The 17,269-nt window shown below is 40.3% G+C and overlaps 1 protein-coding gene across 2 annotated transcripts in view; it reads left to right on the top strand.

The window, feature by feature from the left end:
• Nucleotides 1–17,269, top strand: part of galnt18a (UDP-N-acetyl-alpha-D-galactosamine:polypeptide N-acetylgalactosaminyltransferase 18a) — a 285,922-nt gene that overhangs the window by 254,631 nt on the left and 14,022 nt on the right. For both annotated transcript variants that reach the window (XM_088299048.1, XM_088299047.1), the window contains one exon: nt 8,771–8,935. In XM_088299048.1, coding sequence (XP_088155174.1) covers nt 8,771–8,935 — 165 coding nt within the window. The remainder of the gene's footprint in view (nt 1–8,770; nt 8,936–17,269) is intronic.

Raw genomic sequence — 17,269 nt, 5'->3', positions numbered from 1 at the left:
TCTATGTTGACATCTCTAGTTATGCTCACTCCAAAATGTATAATTCTATTCAATCTTTTAATGTATCAGTGCACCTGCCTAAGAAGGGACCATTGAGGTTCACAGGTGGGACTCTGTATTGAGGGCTATTCATACAACTTCTGCATTCGCTTGACCTTGATTCAGTTCAAAGTTGTGTTTAGATGTCATTATTCGAAGAGCAGATTTGTGCAGTTCTTTCCTAAAGTGACGGATGTCTGTGATAAATGTGGGACTTCTCCCTGTGATCTTGCACAAATTTTTTTCATGTACAGCCCTGACAAACTTCTGGCATATTTATTTTGATTCTGTATCTAAGGTTCTTTCCAGGCCTGTGACCTTGTCACCACTCGTTGGAATTTTTGGTGTCCCGGAAGATTATTCTCAATCTATTCAGTTATGGAATTGGAAGTTGTCGCATTTGCTTTGATTATTGCGAAACGTCATCTCCTCCTAAACTGTGAATCTACCAATACTCCTTCACATATTCATTGAATAAATGATCTTATGTCCTTTTTCAAAATAGTAAAAAAATCAGATATTCAAGAAAGGGTAGTCTGACCCGGTTTTCTCATTTTGTTATTGTTGGGGAAAATATAAAACCCGTGTATTGTCAGGGTCGCTTGTAGCGAGGTGGGGGAGGACCCGAAATGCAGGGAAGCCAGGCAAAGTGTAACTTAGAGGGAATTTAATAGTGAACTTAACAGGGCAACAAGGTGCTGGGAGAAACAAACAAACGTGACAAAGTGCAAAATAACGAAGAGGAACTAAACGTGACTAAACAGAACAAAATGACGAGGAAACATGGACAGTGACAGATCTCTAGGAGCGAGGGGGTGAACAAGCACGAGATCGCGATCAGGGAGCGACCGTGACATTCACGCTAAGGAAGCAATGTTCCGACATCAAGCAGTCGGTTCTGAGCGCATAAATAGGCAGTTAATCAGAAGTTCAATGAGAGTAAGCTGCGTGACTGACGTGGAACCGGTGTGTGGCTGCTGGGCGCGTCTCTCCAGCCATGATGACACGGGACGGGAACGAGCGCTGGAGGAAACGCCCCCACTCAGCTGGGACAACAAAACAAAGACATGGCATGACTGAAACGGGACGTGACAAAAACAAACAAAAGACCTGACATGACCGACACGGGTCATGACATGAATACCATTGTTGTAATTTTCTAATTGTGCACATTTTGCTCTTGTTATGCACAAATAAAAAAATTAAACAAAAAAGAGTTTATTAGTATTAGTAAATATTAGTGATCGCCCAAGTATTGATAGAGTCGATCATCACTACAAACCTGATGTTTCTATTGGTTCAATATTTTTATTTATTTTATTATTTAATTTATTTATTTATTTGATGTGGCCATAAGTAGGGATGATATATATTTTGGGGAATAGTGGTTACAGTTTTCTGACATACTAAGCGTTTTTTTTTTTTGTTTGTTTGGTTTTTTTTATGTGACTGCTGCCCGAAGTGCCAGTCTACCTCTGTGTTCTCTCGTTAGTTACAAATATGAACATGTGTTACAGACATGTCTTCCTACGTTACACAATGCCACACTTTGAAAAACGTGCAGGACTCTTACATGCAAACATTGACATATTCGCCTGTGTACCAATTTATTTTCAGTGAGGCCATGATTGGTTGTTGCAGATAAGACCATCAATCAAACAAAATGGCATACCTGTTTCTTTAATAAAAATATAAAAAAACTTCATTTTTGGAAATCAGTCCCTCAAGCATCTTGGTGGGCCTGTCCAGCCCCCTTTGGCGCAGCGCGTTGTGATAATTATCATTCGGTCTGAAGTAGTATATTGGCGACACACGCAAGACAGGCTGGACGTGTTTCAGTCAGTGAGACGGGCCTTCCTGGGTACATGACGTGGTTAGGGACAATTAAGGGACGGACGAAAAATCCCGTAAGTCAGTTTTTAGGCTGTCCTTGTTAAAAAAAAAATGATAATAAAAATACTAGTCTTCTGTATCTACAAAATGGCCGTCTTGTAACCGGGCGGAATGCTCATCTTTGGCAGTTTGAGTACTGAAGGTAGAAAAGCGCTATATAAGTGCCATCCCATTTAACATGTTTATTTTTCTGAATACATCAATGAATCTCGTTGAAAAATATTTTAAAAGGCAAGGCACTTTAGCAGCCCAAAGCCTTCTCCCTTCTGTCTTTAGCAGGGCCAGGCCACTAAGCCATCCTCCTTATTCATGGTAGGTTTAGATTGGCCTCAGACATTTTATTTCATTTTGCGGTGCATGAATAGAGAGTGGATGGATAGAATCACAATGCACCAAACAAACATGATGTGATTGCAGTAGCCCATAAAGTTATTTAATTTACTTAAAGACCGAATGCAAGAGGGATTAAGGGACATATGTGCAAGTTACAAGTCTCAAGTCACAGTGGGGAAAAAAAGAAAGCAAGTGTATGTATGTATATATATATATATTTCTGTATTTAGCACATACATGAGGGTCACTGTATTGAGCGCAGGCATGGTAAAACATGCTTCATTAAAGATACTTATAACCACTTCTGGAACTTAGTGCACACAGAAGACGCGCCACATTATAAACCAAAAGGAACATTTTTATTTATTTAATTTAGACGTTTAAGTACAGTAAAAAAAAAATTATATATATATATATATATATATATATATTAGCCTGTCTTGATGGCTTTCCTCTATGTGTGTCTGAGATAGCTATCTATTTATTTGTTTAATACATGTCTGTGCTAATCCTTCTGTTAGAGCTTTTAAGACACCATGACAGGCAAAGAGATAACACTATAAAGCCCTCTGTGGGTACTTTAGCAGCAATCTGTTGGAACAAGCTGTCCTTATTGCACTTATTTGTGTATATGCTCAGAGAAACAAATCAGATAATCAATGCATTCACATGGATGCACTCAGATGTCTGAACTGTTGTCTTTGTCAGTGTTTTAAGGAGCATCTTAAAAGCCTTTTGTGTGGCTGCTTTACTATGTGATAATGGCTCCTTCTAGGAATGTCGTGTTCCTGTAAGATATTCCTCAGTCCCTTCAAAAATATGTGCACTCCTCTCCTTTGAACATGTACACTCCTCTCCTTTGAAAACACAGTGATGGTCGGTGCGCTCAACCAGCGCTTATTGCACTCAACAAGCCTGTTCCTTCGCTGTCTCTTGTGTTTCTCCTTGATCTCAGTTTTTGTGAGGATTGGATGTCAGCGCTCATCCTCCTTGTTATGCTCATGTCAGGTTCCAGAGGTTTTTCGCTCTTCTGTCAGGCTCACGCAAATGTATGACTGGGTTTAGGATTTGAAGTACTTGCACTGTTTGATTTGCATCACTAGACCTTTAGAAGGCTTCGAAACTAGGCCAACCACTGAATTCATTAGTGCGCCCTTGTGTTTTTTCAGGTATGCAAATGTTTGCAGCCAGGATATACCTATATTCCCTTGACCACTCTCTTATTCATGTTTTGCCTCTGAAAATATTCCTTGTTTTCCTCAGGTTTCTTGCTTCATTAGACCAATTAAAAGAAAACCTGTTTTTGTGATACCATAGAAAGTTATGATACCAATTGTAACCTTGGCAAGTTTTTCAACTAAGAAAAACAAGCTATATACAGAGTTCTCCTTTGCTGATATTGGCTTCAGCCAGACATTTGTCAAGGACCTGCAGGTGCTTATATGTATAGATACCACACGTGTCAGAAAAGCTCCCGAACTGATGTTGCTAAAGATATAGTTCAACTACAATGCTGGCATGTCAAGAAATCTTTATGGAGTGAAATGCACTTTACCAACCTTCTATGCCATGGCTTCGTGCACTCCTGGAGGGAGTCTTCCAGGACACATCTCATGCATGCATGCACATATTAATCTAATGTTCACCAACACAAGACAGTGAATATGATAATGAAATGAAGATATAAAACAAAGACACAGATTATGAAAATTCATACAGTCCATAAAAATGCATTTTCTATACAGTGAAACATCCAATCTAAAGCAGCAATTTGGAGCTCAAATATTATTTTCAGGAGAAATAAATGCATGAATTATTGTCATTGTGCATATCATCTGACCTCAACTGGAGTCGTCGTCTCCACTCACAGGATGGTGTGTGAGTTTCATTTGCCGTGACCAAGACAAACTATAGCAAAGCAAGCTACTGAAGCCCCAGGCACTCCTGATGCTATATTCTCAGTGTGTAAATGAGATCTTAACGTTCCTTTCTCTCCAACATAGTCCATTAATCATTCAGTTAATAAGGTGACATTAATAAGAGACTTAACTTCCAAAAGGCATAATAACATTATAAGTGAAGGCCATTTACCCTACGAGTTACTTATAAAAATAACCAAGTCCAAGTGATCCACCTGCATTATTTATATATTTACTTGAAAATAAAATGTTAATTCTTTATAGGTGGAGTACATAGAAATCTACTTTGCATAACTGCATGAAACCATATCACACAATACAACTGGTGCACATTTTCTGTCTTTACTTTGCTGATAACTTGCGCTGAATGTAATTAGTCAAGGATAGAGTCCCGACAGGAGCTGCTGATAGCGATGAACAATAGGCCCGTTGGACGGGTACTTGGACTTAATGATTGCTTGTGCTGTTGTTGTTGTTGTTGTTGTTGCTGGGCTGGCGCCTGGGCGGAACCTCCCAAGGTTCGCCCAGCTAGCGCAATCACCTTCTGCGGCTCGGTGGAGAGGCCGTTGTGAGGGGGAGGTGCGTCGCCGAAAATCCTCTGCCGGAGGGGAATGAGTCGGGGGCACCGCAGGAGCCATAGCCAAAAGGTGGCAGGAGATAGTGGCGGCGCCCTCTCCCTGACCGGTCCTCCGGACCGAGTCGTGGGGTAATATGGGTGCCGGCAGGATACATTCGTCGTCGACGGGGGACCGCCGACTCGTCCGGGAGACCACGTAGAGGTTGTATCCTTCCTCCCGGGCTTGTGCTGTGGTTGCCAGTTGTGATGTTAGACGGCTCCTCCGTGGGTCATCTCCAGCACCGGGGAAACTACGAGTGCATCGCCTGCTTCCCCCTGGGAAGCCAGTGCAAGATGCCCCTCCTCGGAGACCACCGCAAAACAAAAATCCTCTCCTCACTTTGTGTGGAATTTATATGTTCCCATATAATTTTTAAACTTTGTTCTTCGGTTTAGAATAGACAGAACAAAATGTTAACCGCTATTTTTGCTACTTAGTGCCCTTCTTTGTGCATGCGCGGTGAGGCGTGCAACAGGTATATGACCGGTTGCTCTTTATGTCAATGAGTTCGACCGACACCCCCTTTGCGAGTTGATTGCGATTGACACAATAGGCACCTCTGCTTTAGAGGTTTCCTCTTGCAAGAGTTCTGTATTTAACAGTGTTTTAAACACATTCATTCTGTGGCATGACACTTAGGCTTATACCTTCCTGCTTGCAATGCTTTGCACTTCAACATATTACAGTACGTTCAGGGTGCAGGTGTAGTTTGCAAGTTAACTACATGCTAGAGTGGTATAAATGCTGCAAGCAATTTTAACTTAGTAACACACAATGGTTCCGGTTAGAAACAATGATGCTCAAGTTCTTGTGTAGTGGGGGAGTAGCGACTTATGTGTGGTCAAAACGGGGCCCAGTGATGCACTGGGGCTCCTTTTTAGCCACGCCAGAAAAGGAACCGTGAAACAAAAACAGTTAATGCTATAACTCCACAACTGAGTATTACATAGTCCTCTGTCTTTGCACATTTTCAGCAGATAACTTCTAAAATGTATAATATAAAACAACATGCCACTTTTTATTTGTTGTTATGCCGTTCATCTGTGATTCAAATTTCAAATCGCTGTACTACTCCAGAGGTCAACCACTCCAAAAAAATAGACGCAAAACCCCGCAGACTTTGTGACAGTTCAGCGGCATCACTGGGTGTGCGGTGCGAGTTGGGCTGCACTCTCAAATTTAAAACCAAACACTGACACATCCAGATATCACCCACACTCCTCACATTCACGCCTACTGTCAATCTCGAGTTTGCACTGAACAAAGCACACGTTATTGGACCGGTGCCCTGAGCAGTACACTTTGTTCCAAATTTATTCTATGTAAATATGAGTTTCTGTTTTTGTACCTTGTTTCTTCCATTTAGATCACTGATATAAATACCAGAACTGTTTGATCATTAGGTTACCAGGTAAGTCTAATTAATGGAAAACAACTCAAGGAGGTTATTATATATTAGTACATGAATCACGCATTTTATGCAAAATGTAGGTAAAGATGTATCTGCCTGATGATGAAAAATGCGGACAGTCGTCTGCCTTGGGAAAGGAAGGAAAACACTGGGAATTTCAAGAAAAACATAATGTAATGTAGAATGATTTTTCCATCACTCACAGAGCAAACGGGTATGTTCCGATAAAGACGTATTAAAGAAAGCTTCTGTCAGGCAAAAATAACGTATTAAGACAGCAGCTCTTAGAAAAAGCCACAGATGAGCAGTCAGCAAGCAGGTATTTGAAGCTGCCGACATCCCTGGAGCCCAAAGAAACTCTTGAAGTAAGACCCTCTCAAGGTTTGTTGCATAATAAAGCTGTCTTTCAGACAGCTCTTCCTAATCTCACGAGAAAAAAATGTTTGCATTGGGCTCACAAATACAAGAAAACATTATTTTCAAAAAGTATTCATTGATTGAACAAAATGCTACTTGGACCAGCGACAGATGGAGTAACATCATCAAAGAGGTGGTGGAATGATGTCTTTGGCTGGAAAAATGGCCTAAGATTAGTGTCATTGGTAAACTGAAGCCTATTCCAGCTGACTTTGGGTAATAGCCCAAATTACATTTTTAAATATGTGGGCTTTCTGACTGACCATTTCCTTTATTGACACCAAAAAACAAGCACCTTGCCTAACAGCGGTAAAATTGTTTTCATGCTAGAAAACCCACTGTAACTTGCTACAGAAAAGAAGAAAAGGGAGAAAACTCATGATGTCTCCATCATCCCTTTTGAGATCCTGTGAAGCATTCCTAAATGGGAATGTCAAGTTTGGCCTTACAGCCAGAGAATGGCTCATCCCACAGATGGAATGGTTTGAGAACAGTCGCACAGGCTTTATTCCATCAAGGTTGCAAAATCAAACAAAGAACGGTAACTTAAAACACGAGAACAAAAATGGGATACTATTTGCTAACAAAAGGTGATGGACAGAACCACACATGAAGGACGGTCACAGCGGAGAGGAAGAGAGCTCTATTTACAAAAATCTAAACAGATGTTCTCAAAGGTATCAAAAATCTCGAGTGGTTTTGGTACACTGAGGTAGGGTAAACGGAAACAGAAAATCACAGTGATACATAACTATACAAACCTTAAGTATGACTGGAAAAATTAGATGATTTGCAACAAGAAACAATGCAGAAATGGCAAGCAGCAAAATAGCATGCAAAGCAATACTCTTGCACTTTATTTGGAGACATTCCTAAATGCTAGCCACTGCTGATCTGAGGCAGGTGCATATAGCTGATTGCAAATGCTGCAGCTCAGGGACTCTGCCCACCACTTAAAGGGATATATCGATGGGCTGATCATTGGCACTTGCTCTGTATGATTGGTCTATATGGAAAAATCTTAATCATCTCAATCTGTCCATGTCAAAGTAGAAAAGCAAGCACTGCAATATTGTTTCTTGGCTTGGTTTGTCACCCATTGTCTGAAATGATGACAAATTATCACCAACGTTCATATGCGCATCCACTTTAATTTGTGAAACCAAGTGATCTGCCCAATATTTTGGATTTATTTACATCAAATGTAAAATATGAATGTGAATAAAATAGTCTCCATTCCCTCCCGTTACTCCAACCAAAATATGGAGGGAAGGAGTGTATTGCAAATTTTTGATGGCCGTTTTTCAGAAATGGACACTTTACCCTATTTTGCCAGCCCGTCTTCTGTCCGTGACCTGAGCACCCTTCTGTCATGGTCCTTCAATCCTTATTCAGAAAAATAATAGTCCTCCGTCCCCGTCCTTTAAAAGCACTTCCGTCCTTACGTTTCACCAGTCTATGCACCCCCACCCCCCTACATAAAAAAATCAATAAAAAAAATAAGATGACGTGGGAGAGAGGCCATCACTAGACATTTCCTAATTCTTGCTTTGGCTCCAATGCTACAGCCAGTTTTCTTCAGCAGCTAGGAATACATACCTTGTGGGTGCATTGAATTGTGTCAACTAAGGTTGCATTAAGTTGCCAAGATAATCACTGTCAGACTGACTGGCACTATGTTTTTTTTTTTATTATGTTTTTGACAGAGGACGAGTGCTTGCCTCCTCTAATAAAACATAGGCAGAAACTATTCATTATTGCTGTTAACATGCAACTTGTTCCGCAAATATGTAAAGAGCATTTTTTTTTTGTCTTTACAACATTTTCTTTTATTTAAACATGAATAATCATTGGGAACACGACTGTGTATTTGAGCCCAAATAAATTGTTGTCATCATTGTAATTTTCTTCAATAACATTAATATTTTATTGAAGTTAAATGTTGGTGAGGAAAATATATTTCCACTGTAAATCACTATTTATGAAAAAACAGCACCTGCCTAAGCAATTGAAACACATTCCCAAAAACACATTCATATGAATACTTTGACATGTATTAAGGATTGCAGTTGCCAATCAGTCCTGTTTATCAGTGAGGTGCCTGTTGTTTTAATGTATATATTTTTTATGTTTCCACACAGAATGTTTATTACACCAGTTCGCAGCAACTTCACCTTGGAGTACTGAGTCCAACCATTGATGATGACGACAACAAGTGTCTGGTGGATGTTAACAGCAAACCCAGATTGTTGGAATGCTCCTATGCAGCCACCAAGCACATGAAACTCACTTGGACTTTCACTCCGGTAAAGACAAGTTTCATTTCAATTTGACATTTGGAACCAGAAAAATACGCCAGTGCAACCACACTTTAGATAAATTCAAAATAATTATATTATGAATAAGAATGGGATTCATCCCAGTCTGTGTTAAAGGGGAATTTTTTATTCTCATTCATTCAATATTCAAGATTGTCTTTTATCTTATTTACAAGATTCCATCGCTTTCCTTCCTTTCAGTCACTAAACTCCTTGTTTATTTCATTTTTGGTGTATGTATTTTATTTAAGATTTTTTCCAAGATAACAAAATGAAGACAGCAAAAGAAAAAAAACTAAAAAAAAAAAAGAAAAGAACAAGACACAAAAACACTAACCATAATTATAACTCCTATATTAAAAAGTATAAATAATTATGAGATGTATGCATATGCAGTTCCTCTAACATGGGTAAGGCCTACAATTGAACTTCTAAGGTGGAAAATCATCAAAGCTCATAATCTTCCAATACATTTTTCACAATAGGAATAATGAAAATTTCATGAATCTGCATCGACATACTGCTATCACATCATTTGACCACCTGTACAGGCAATGTTTGAGTGTTTGACTCAAAAGAGTTAAATAAAGCAGGTGAGGTGATAGCTATACAATATCTTGTGCATTCAAAAGGAGTTGCTTGACCATCAAGACTGGGTTGACGGTGTAGGGCATATGATTTATTAGACGTGAAACATGATCATGACGATCGGGAGTTAAGCCTACTTCACTGCTGATATGTCAGAAGATGTATTAAAAACCTTTCTCCAAGCCAAGCTAATGATCTCTGGGAATAGAGTGGATGATGTCCATGAATATGGTGCTGAGAGCTGGAAAGACAGACAAAGACGGCCTGGAGAGTCTGCAAGTGGGGCAGTCAAAGCCAGGAACCCATGTTGTGCATTCTCCGACAGGAGGATACCGCAAGCACCTATGAAACACTCAAAAGAAATACACCCCTAGGTTTGGATGAGATGTAAGAGGAATCATGCCTGGAACAAACACAGAGGACCAAACCTATTTGCTCCCAAGGCATCAGGACCAAGTGAGGCATCAGAACCACAGCGTTTAAAGTGGCTTCAGGCCAAGAAGATGGCAAGAAGACGTTCGTTTGATAAAAATTTGTCTTGAATCAACAGCAAATGAGGATGCGGGAAGAAGGCTGAAATGCCCGACAGGACATGTTTGGACTGGTGGAGAGACAAGGAGAGGCCCTTTATCTAACAAGAGCAGAGAAGATCAGCTACCTCCGTTGAGAACTGAGGTCCTCGAAAAACACCACTAAGGTGAAGCTAATAAAAAAATCCCCCCTTGACAGCACGTTAAGGAAGAGGCTCATCAGTCATCTGAGACCAGACAGTGATGGGAGCCAGGCCTTTTGAATTTTCCAGGAAGGAACAAGCACACTGGCAAGACATTTTGAGGCCACGAATTGAGAAGGACTTGTTACCTTCCAAACATGCTCACTGACCCAGAGAGCGAGAAGGACAAGATGTTTACTTGTCCATGTGATAAGTGGAAGGTCTAGGTGTCAAGTGGTGAACAGAAAATGAGAGCAGGTGTGGCGGAGGAGCATGCCACCTTAGCAGAAGGAATGAGACAGAAGAAGTTGTTGTGAGTTAAGTTTTACATTTCTGCTCCACTGGTCTTAAGATTTTGATTAGGGCTGGATATTTATTGACACTGCTGAAAAAATTACGTTTCTCCTAATCTTTGAAGTTTTTTTCCATTCAAACATACCACATTTTGAATGTAAAGATCAAATTATGCATCCTCCAAGAGAAAAACAAAATGTTTTATATTAAGGTTAAATAGAAATAAAATTCAAGACCATCTCAAGTGTTTATTTTCGTTAACTTTAGAGCAAAGCCTTTCCCTAATTTTTCTCATATGATTTCACTCCTTTCTCCATTAAAAAAAATAAATAATTGATGCCCAAAAAGAGTGAAATGTGTTTACAAGAATTTATTTTTACAGATAGTTTTCAAATATTAGTGCCACTTGGCATGGTGAATAGTTTTTGGTTCCATTTTAAAATGCACTAAGCATTTACTGCTAAAAATTTTAAGGCCACATTGCCACACACTTCTTGCTGGTGCAATTATGAGGTGCTGTACGTATGATTCGATTAGTCGACTAGCAAAATAATCGTTTGTGGCAGCCCTCGTGCCTAGGCCACTGATGGAAGACAAATGCCGGACAGGCACAAAGTCATTTAAGAACCATTCATCGATTGACCAGGGATTATTTTTCATATTGTGCAGAGCGGGCTTCGTACGTGGTCGCACGTCCGTGGTCCTAGCTTGTGGATTTAATATTAGCATAGTTAAATTCTAACATTGATATAAAGATAACTCTCACTCATCCAACAGCATAATGCAATGGTTCTCAATTATTTTCCGTCACGCCCCCCCTACCAAGAAGAAAACAATTCGCGTCCCCCCTACCCCGCCACCATTTTTTTTTACATTTTGTACTAATGTACATTTCCTTTGTATATTGATGTTAGATTATGTCAATAAAATGCCCCTTAGCAAAGCTAAATTGATAAGAAATATAATTTTGAGAACTATTATTGTGAGGATCTCGAAATTCAGTACTCTGTGGTACAAATATTGATGAGATGATAAATATTTACTATACGTTTGACAGCGAACCTGTTCGTCGTGATGACGTCATCCGTTTCCGTGTTCTGGTCTGAGAGCGTCTGCTAAATTGCTAACGTAGCCGTCGTGTTAATTTATGTTTCGATACGTAATGAATGCAATACAACATTTCTGTTCAGAGCCACTGGCTCTCCGCACAAACGCAGTTCGAGTCAGACTTCTGTTAAAAGTCGACCGTACATCAAAGCACTTATTACTCTGTAATTCATTTTAGCGATTAGCACGCCTAGCGCCTCCTTGTTCGCCCCCTCGTTTAGAACGTTACTTGTTAGTGGGGTGGTTTATTTGTCATTACGCAGCTTGTTGCTGCCGCTGTGCACAGACTTAGACATAGTAGAAATAAATCTCATACTGCTGCGACGCAAGATAGCTTGGCGGCTAGCATTCAAGTAGCGCCGAAAGAAATTACTCCCCGGACATCGAGCGGCAGGGTGACGCTTTTTGTTTTGTTTTTTTTAATCAGTACTGCGTGAGCTACTGCGTAAACTCTGGGCACAAACCGCAGAGTTGACTATCTCAAATTTGCGTTGCCTGAGATCGCAATTTCGATCCCAAAACGATCGTTTAGCTGGACTACGGCGGAAAAAAAGCATGTAAACCAGGGTCACACGCGCCCCCCCCAGCATCGCACCGTGCCCCACTATTTGAGAATCACTTGGCATAATGCAGGAGAGACAATTAGTGTCTTGACATGCGTCAAGAGGCCAATGTAACAGAGAGAAGTTGGTCACTTTTCAAAATAAAATATTTTTCACCCTTGAATAATAAATAAACTGGAAGTACTGCAAGTTTTTTTTTTTTTCCTTTCATCAGTCCGCAGCCCGGTAGTTGGGAAACACTGCTTTATGCATTCCGCCTGCCTCTAACAGAGTTGAGAGGATTTTGGTTGTTGCCAAGACAACAATCAAAGATGTTTGACCCAAGAAGTTTGAGGCAGGTCAAGCCACTTTCAGGTTACTCAGCTTCTTGCTTTTGTTCTGTTGGTTGTGTTGCGGTTTTGCAGAAATTCTGGAAATGATCAAGATTCTTTAGCGCAAACACAGAAGATTTACAGTTTTACAAAAATATTTATTTACACCCAAAAACGAAATTTGACGCAAGACCCACAAAGTACAACAAATGACGCTGGTGGCAATACACCAGTAGAATAACGTGGAGAAGGAAAAAACACTTGCAAAAGGCAGGAAGAAAAAAAAAAATGAAAATTGCTTGCCTCAGAAGGACAAGGGGTACCAATCCGTGTGACTAGGAAAACGAGAAGAATGGCTTAATTCAACACTTGGTAACATGAACGTGAGCAAGGAGAATAAGTAGACTGAGACCTGACTTGAAAATGTATTCTTTCTTTCGGCATGGTTGTCCTTAGATAGTCCCTTGAGAGGATTAGCCACAGGTGCGCTGATGTGAAGGCCCGCCCACCAGTAAAGCAGCGGCTGAAAACAACAGCACTACAAAACATGACAGGTTGGAACATCAGACGGCTTATTTAATGCATTCAATCAAAACAGGAGCAAAGATAAGTAGATGTTTTAATTATTAACCAAAAACAGCGATAGATGAAAAGAAGAAATGAATCAATTCATACAAAAGTAAAAGTAGTGCAGATAAAGTGTTAGTTGTCATTTTTGTAACTGCTAAACAGAGCTTGTTTTGTAGCGACTGCATACTCATCTGACATTTTCCTAGCTGTATTTCAGCCTTAACAAGTCGTCACGATGCCGCTGTTCAGTGTTGAAAATGAATTTGCGCTTCCTGAGAGGCAGTGTGCTCCGGTAAATGTATTCAGGGGAACAATGGAATTCTGCAGATGCACAGAAATGTGTATTGTCTATGTTTTACTTTCATTACAATTAGCTTTTGGAAAACACAAAGAAGGATTTTGCCTCAGTACATTTGTGCTCATTTAAGCTCCTGATGATATTTTAAAATATTACAGAACAATGAGTGATGTTACCCATAAAATGTGTGTGTTTGTGTGTTCATTCATTTGCGAGTGTGCTTTCCATTTATGATAGTGAAACTCCCACAGTTGCTGGATGCTCGTTTTCCTCGGTAATTGCGAACACTTGGAGAAGAGCTGTGCTCTAATTAGGATCAGGAAAAATCAACAATGTCACTTCATATTTGTATTGGAAGTCGAATAGCTGAATCCATTTGGGCTAATATCTTGTTAGCTCAATTAACAATAGGGAATTTCTTTTAAGAAAAAAAAAGTTGCATATTGTTTGGCATGATCAGGATTTTTTAAGTGCTAATAAACTTTTGGATGATGAAAGATTCGAAAAACAGTATGTGATACTGTATTGTCTTCATTAAAGAATAATAAAAATATTCACAAATATTGCCAATTACTGTTTGGCAACCTTGAAGTTGCCCATATGCCGTTTTGATGTTGTTGATTTTTCTTCAAATGTTACTAAATTTATTTATTTTTTTTATGATGTGGTTAATGTCCCAAAATTATTATTTTACTTTTATGGCAAAATATGGTTTTCCATATTGATGTACAATACAATACAAATTTATTTATACAATACAATACAATACAATACAATACAATTTTATTTATATAGCGCATTTCACAACAGATGGACCTGTAACAAAGTGCCTACCATATGCCGTCATATAAATTAGCAGGTAATTAGAATACGTATATCGCATTTCTCAACATCTGGAGCTGTAACAAAGCGCTTTCCATATGGTGTAATATAAATTTGCCGCTAATTTGAACACAAATTAAAATACACAAACAATAGATACCAGAAGAAATGCAGAGCATTGACAGTCTGTACTGTATAGACTTTGTGAGAATAGTTCTGAAGTTACAGTTGTTAAACTGTCCCATCATTCCATAAAAAATACAACTCTCAGCTTCTCTGCTACCAAATGCAAGTCTCTCTGTCATCTAGTCTCCCACACAGCAGCAATGCATTTCAATACACTTGGTAAAGCAGCACTGAGTACAACAGTTTGTGACTTTACCGAGAAATTACCTCCTACAAATCACAACAATAACACACAAACTCACCCCGTTTTTTACAATATGTCTATTTATCTGGTAAATGGCCCAGTCTGTCCCCGCATGCCATTTTGCTTATACGTAGACTTGTGGCCCGCACTTGGAGAAACCAAGGCTGAACTAAGTTTTTGAATGCTGTTTTTTTTTTTTTTTGTAACACAACAAATGCATGGAAGTGAAGATTGGGACACCTGATTTTTGACCAATTTTCTGTACTGTACAGTAGTGTATTTTGCATACAGCAACGTTTGTACGTCAGTAAGCACAGTATACAAAATGTGATTAAACTGCTTAAGGTTCATAGTTTGTGGTATATACTAGTTGTGCTCGATGCTGTAAACAAATGCAATTGCAATCGTTACCTCATCCCTTATTACAAATGAGGTCAGTTATTTGCGGAAATTCCTCCCAGTGGCACATGCCTGTCACACCTCACCAGGGAGTCGTCCAGGTAGCATCCTGACAAGATGCCCGTGCCACCTTATCTGGCTCCTCTCATTGCGGAGCAGCAGTGGCTCAACTCTGAGCCCCTCCCAGATGACCGAGCTTCTCAACTTATCTCGAAAGGGAGATCCCCGACTTCCTGCTCAGGAAACTATTTTCAGCCACTTGTATCCGGGATCTCATTCTTTTGTTCACGACCCACAGCTCGTGACCGTCGGTGAGGGTAGGCACATAAATCGACCAGCTGTGCACAACTCTCTGAAATAATATTGCCTTTATTAGTCCCACAATGGGGAAATTCGAAATTCGAACCCAGGCCTCCTGGGGAGACTGGGTCCTGAACGCGGCGCCTTAGACCACTCGGCCATGTTTGCCTGTGTTATGATAGTCCCGGATGGATTGACTGCCGGAGAGGAGTGCAACAATGGCTGTCGTCTCATCCATCCATTATCTGAACCACTTCTCCTCATAAGGGTCGTAGGTGTGCTTGGAGCCTATCCCAGCTATCTTCAGTCAGTAGGCGGGGTACACTCTGAAGTGGTTGCCAGCCAATTGCAGGGCACGCAAAGACGAACAACCATCCACGCTCATACCGGCACCTAGGGTTAATTTAGAGTGGCCAAGCAACCTGCCATGCATGTTTTTGGAATGTGGGAGAAAACAACAGTACCCAGAGAAAACCCACGCAGGCACAGGGAGAACATGCAAACGCCACACAGGAAGGCCGGAGCTAGAATCAAACCCACGACATCTGAACTCTGAGGCCATTGTGCCAACTAGTTGTCTACAGTGCCTCCCGGCTGTGTCATCTGAGTATTTTAAATATGTTGTGGTGAGTGAGATGCTGCAGCAGTCTGGTGTACAGTATGTACAGGAAAGGGCTCAACTTACATCCCTGTGGGACTCCGGAGTTGATGGTAAGTACCGGGTATGTGGTTTGAGCCCACCCTTACTGCTTGCAGTCTGTCTGTGAGGAAGTTGTGGGTGAGGTGGATCAGCTGAGGGGGGATGTTGAAATTGTGTAGGTTACAGTAGGTTCAGTTGATGCTTCTGAAGGGAGTCTACAAAAAGAATCCACTCTCAAGAAGGAATTCAATGGCCTATTCAACAGCTGACTGAGAGCACTAATGTAATGCCATTAGCCGTTTGCCGGATGACTGATCAATGAATAGCTGATTAAAAACTGGATGAATTTCTGTAGAAAAAGATGTAAATGAGTCCAACAAATTGGGAAATTGTGTCTGAGTCTGCTGGGTCCATGGCAGGTCAGAACGTACTGTCACGTGAAGAACAGAATTTGGACCCACAAGCAGACAGGACAAGGACGTGGAAAAGTAAGTTTTTATAAATGTAAAATGTAAATTAAAACAGGGATTTACTCTCGTCTCGATTTATTTAGCAATTAAAATAATTTGGATGTCACTATTCAAGTGAGCTATTGTATTAGTATTGTGACAAGTTAACCCTTTGAATGGCTCTTTTGGGTTGGACCATGAGAATTGATTTGCTGCTGAGCCAGTCGTCATTTATTTATTCTTCTGGCTTTGACCTTCCTGCATGGGTTTCCTATGAGTACTCCAGTTTTCTCCCACATTTCAAAAACATGCATGATAGGTTGGTCGAAGACACTAAATTGTCCCTCGGTGTGAGTGTAAGAGTAGATGGTAGTTACTGCCCGAAGACAGCTTGGGTAGGCTCCAGCATCCACGCGACCCTTGTGAGGAGAAGCGGAACAGATAATGAATGGATGGATGAATTTTGGTATGGTATTTAGCAAAGTTGAAGCAGTCTTGTTAAATTCAAATGACAAAATATAAGGTGCAATTGTGGAAAATAGCACACTGCTCCAAAGCTTTTGGTGGAATTTATTACTGAATGCTGTGATAACATCTCTGATGGTGTAGTGGTACACTCGCCTCACTGGTGTGCGTGCTGCTTGGGATCGGTTCCCACTCAGTGTCGATGTCTGTGTGTGCCTTGTGACTGACTGGACAGGATAAGCGGTGAGGATGATGACATGACATTTTGTGATTATTTGACTTGTACTGTAGCAGATAAATAAAATTTGCTGGAAAAGTGTGGGAACCCTGATTCATTCAACTCCCCTTTTATAGTGTTGTATTTTTATTGTTTCATAAAAACCTTGCTTCAGGTCCCTGCGATTCAACGGATAATAAATTATCCTTAAAATAAA

This window comes from Idiotropiscis lumnitzeri, chromosome 6, assembly GCF_059441095.1.
Source record: "Idiotropiscis lumnitzeri isolate Australia: NSW breed Sydney's pygmy pipehorse chromosome 6, RoL_Ilum_1.0, whole genome shotgun sequence".
Classification (NCBI taxonomy): Eukaryota; Metazoa; Chordata; class Actinopteri; order Syngnathiformes; family Syngnathidae; genus Idiotropiscis; species Idiotropiscis lumnitzeri.
The sequence above is the reverse complement of the archived record's forward strand: the minus strand, read 5'-3'. Positions and strand labels throughout refer to the sequence as shown.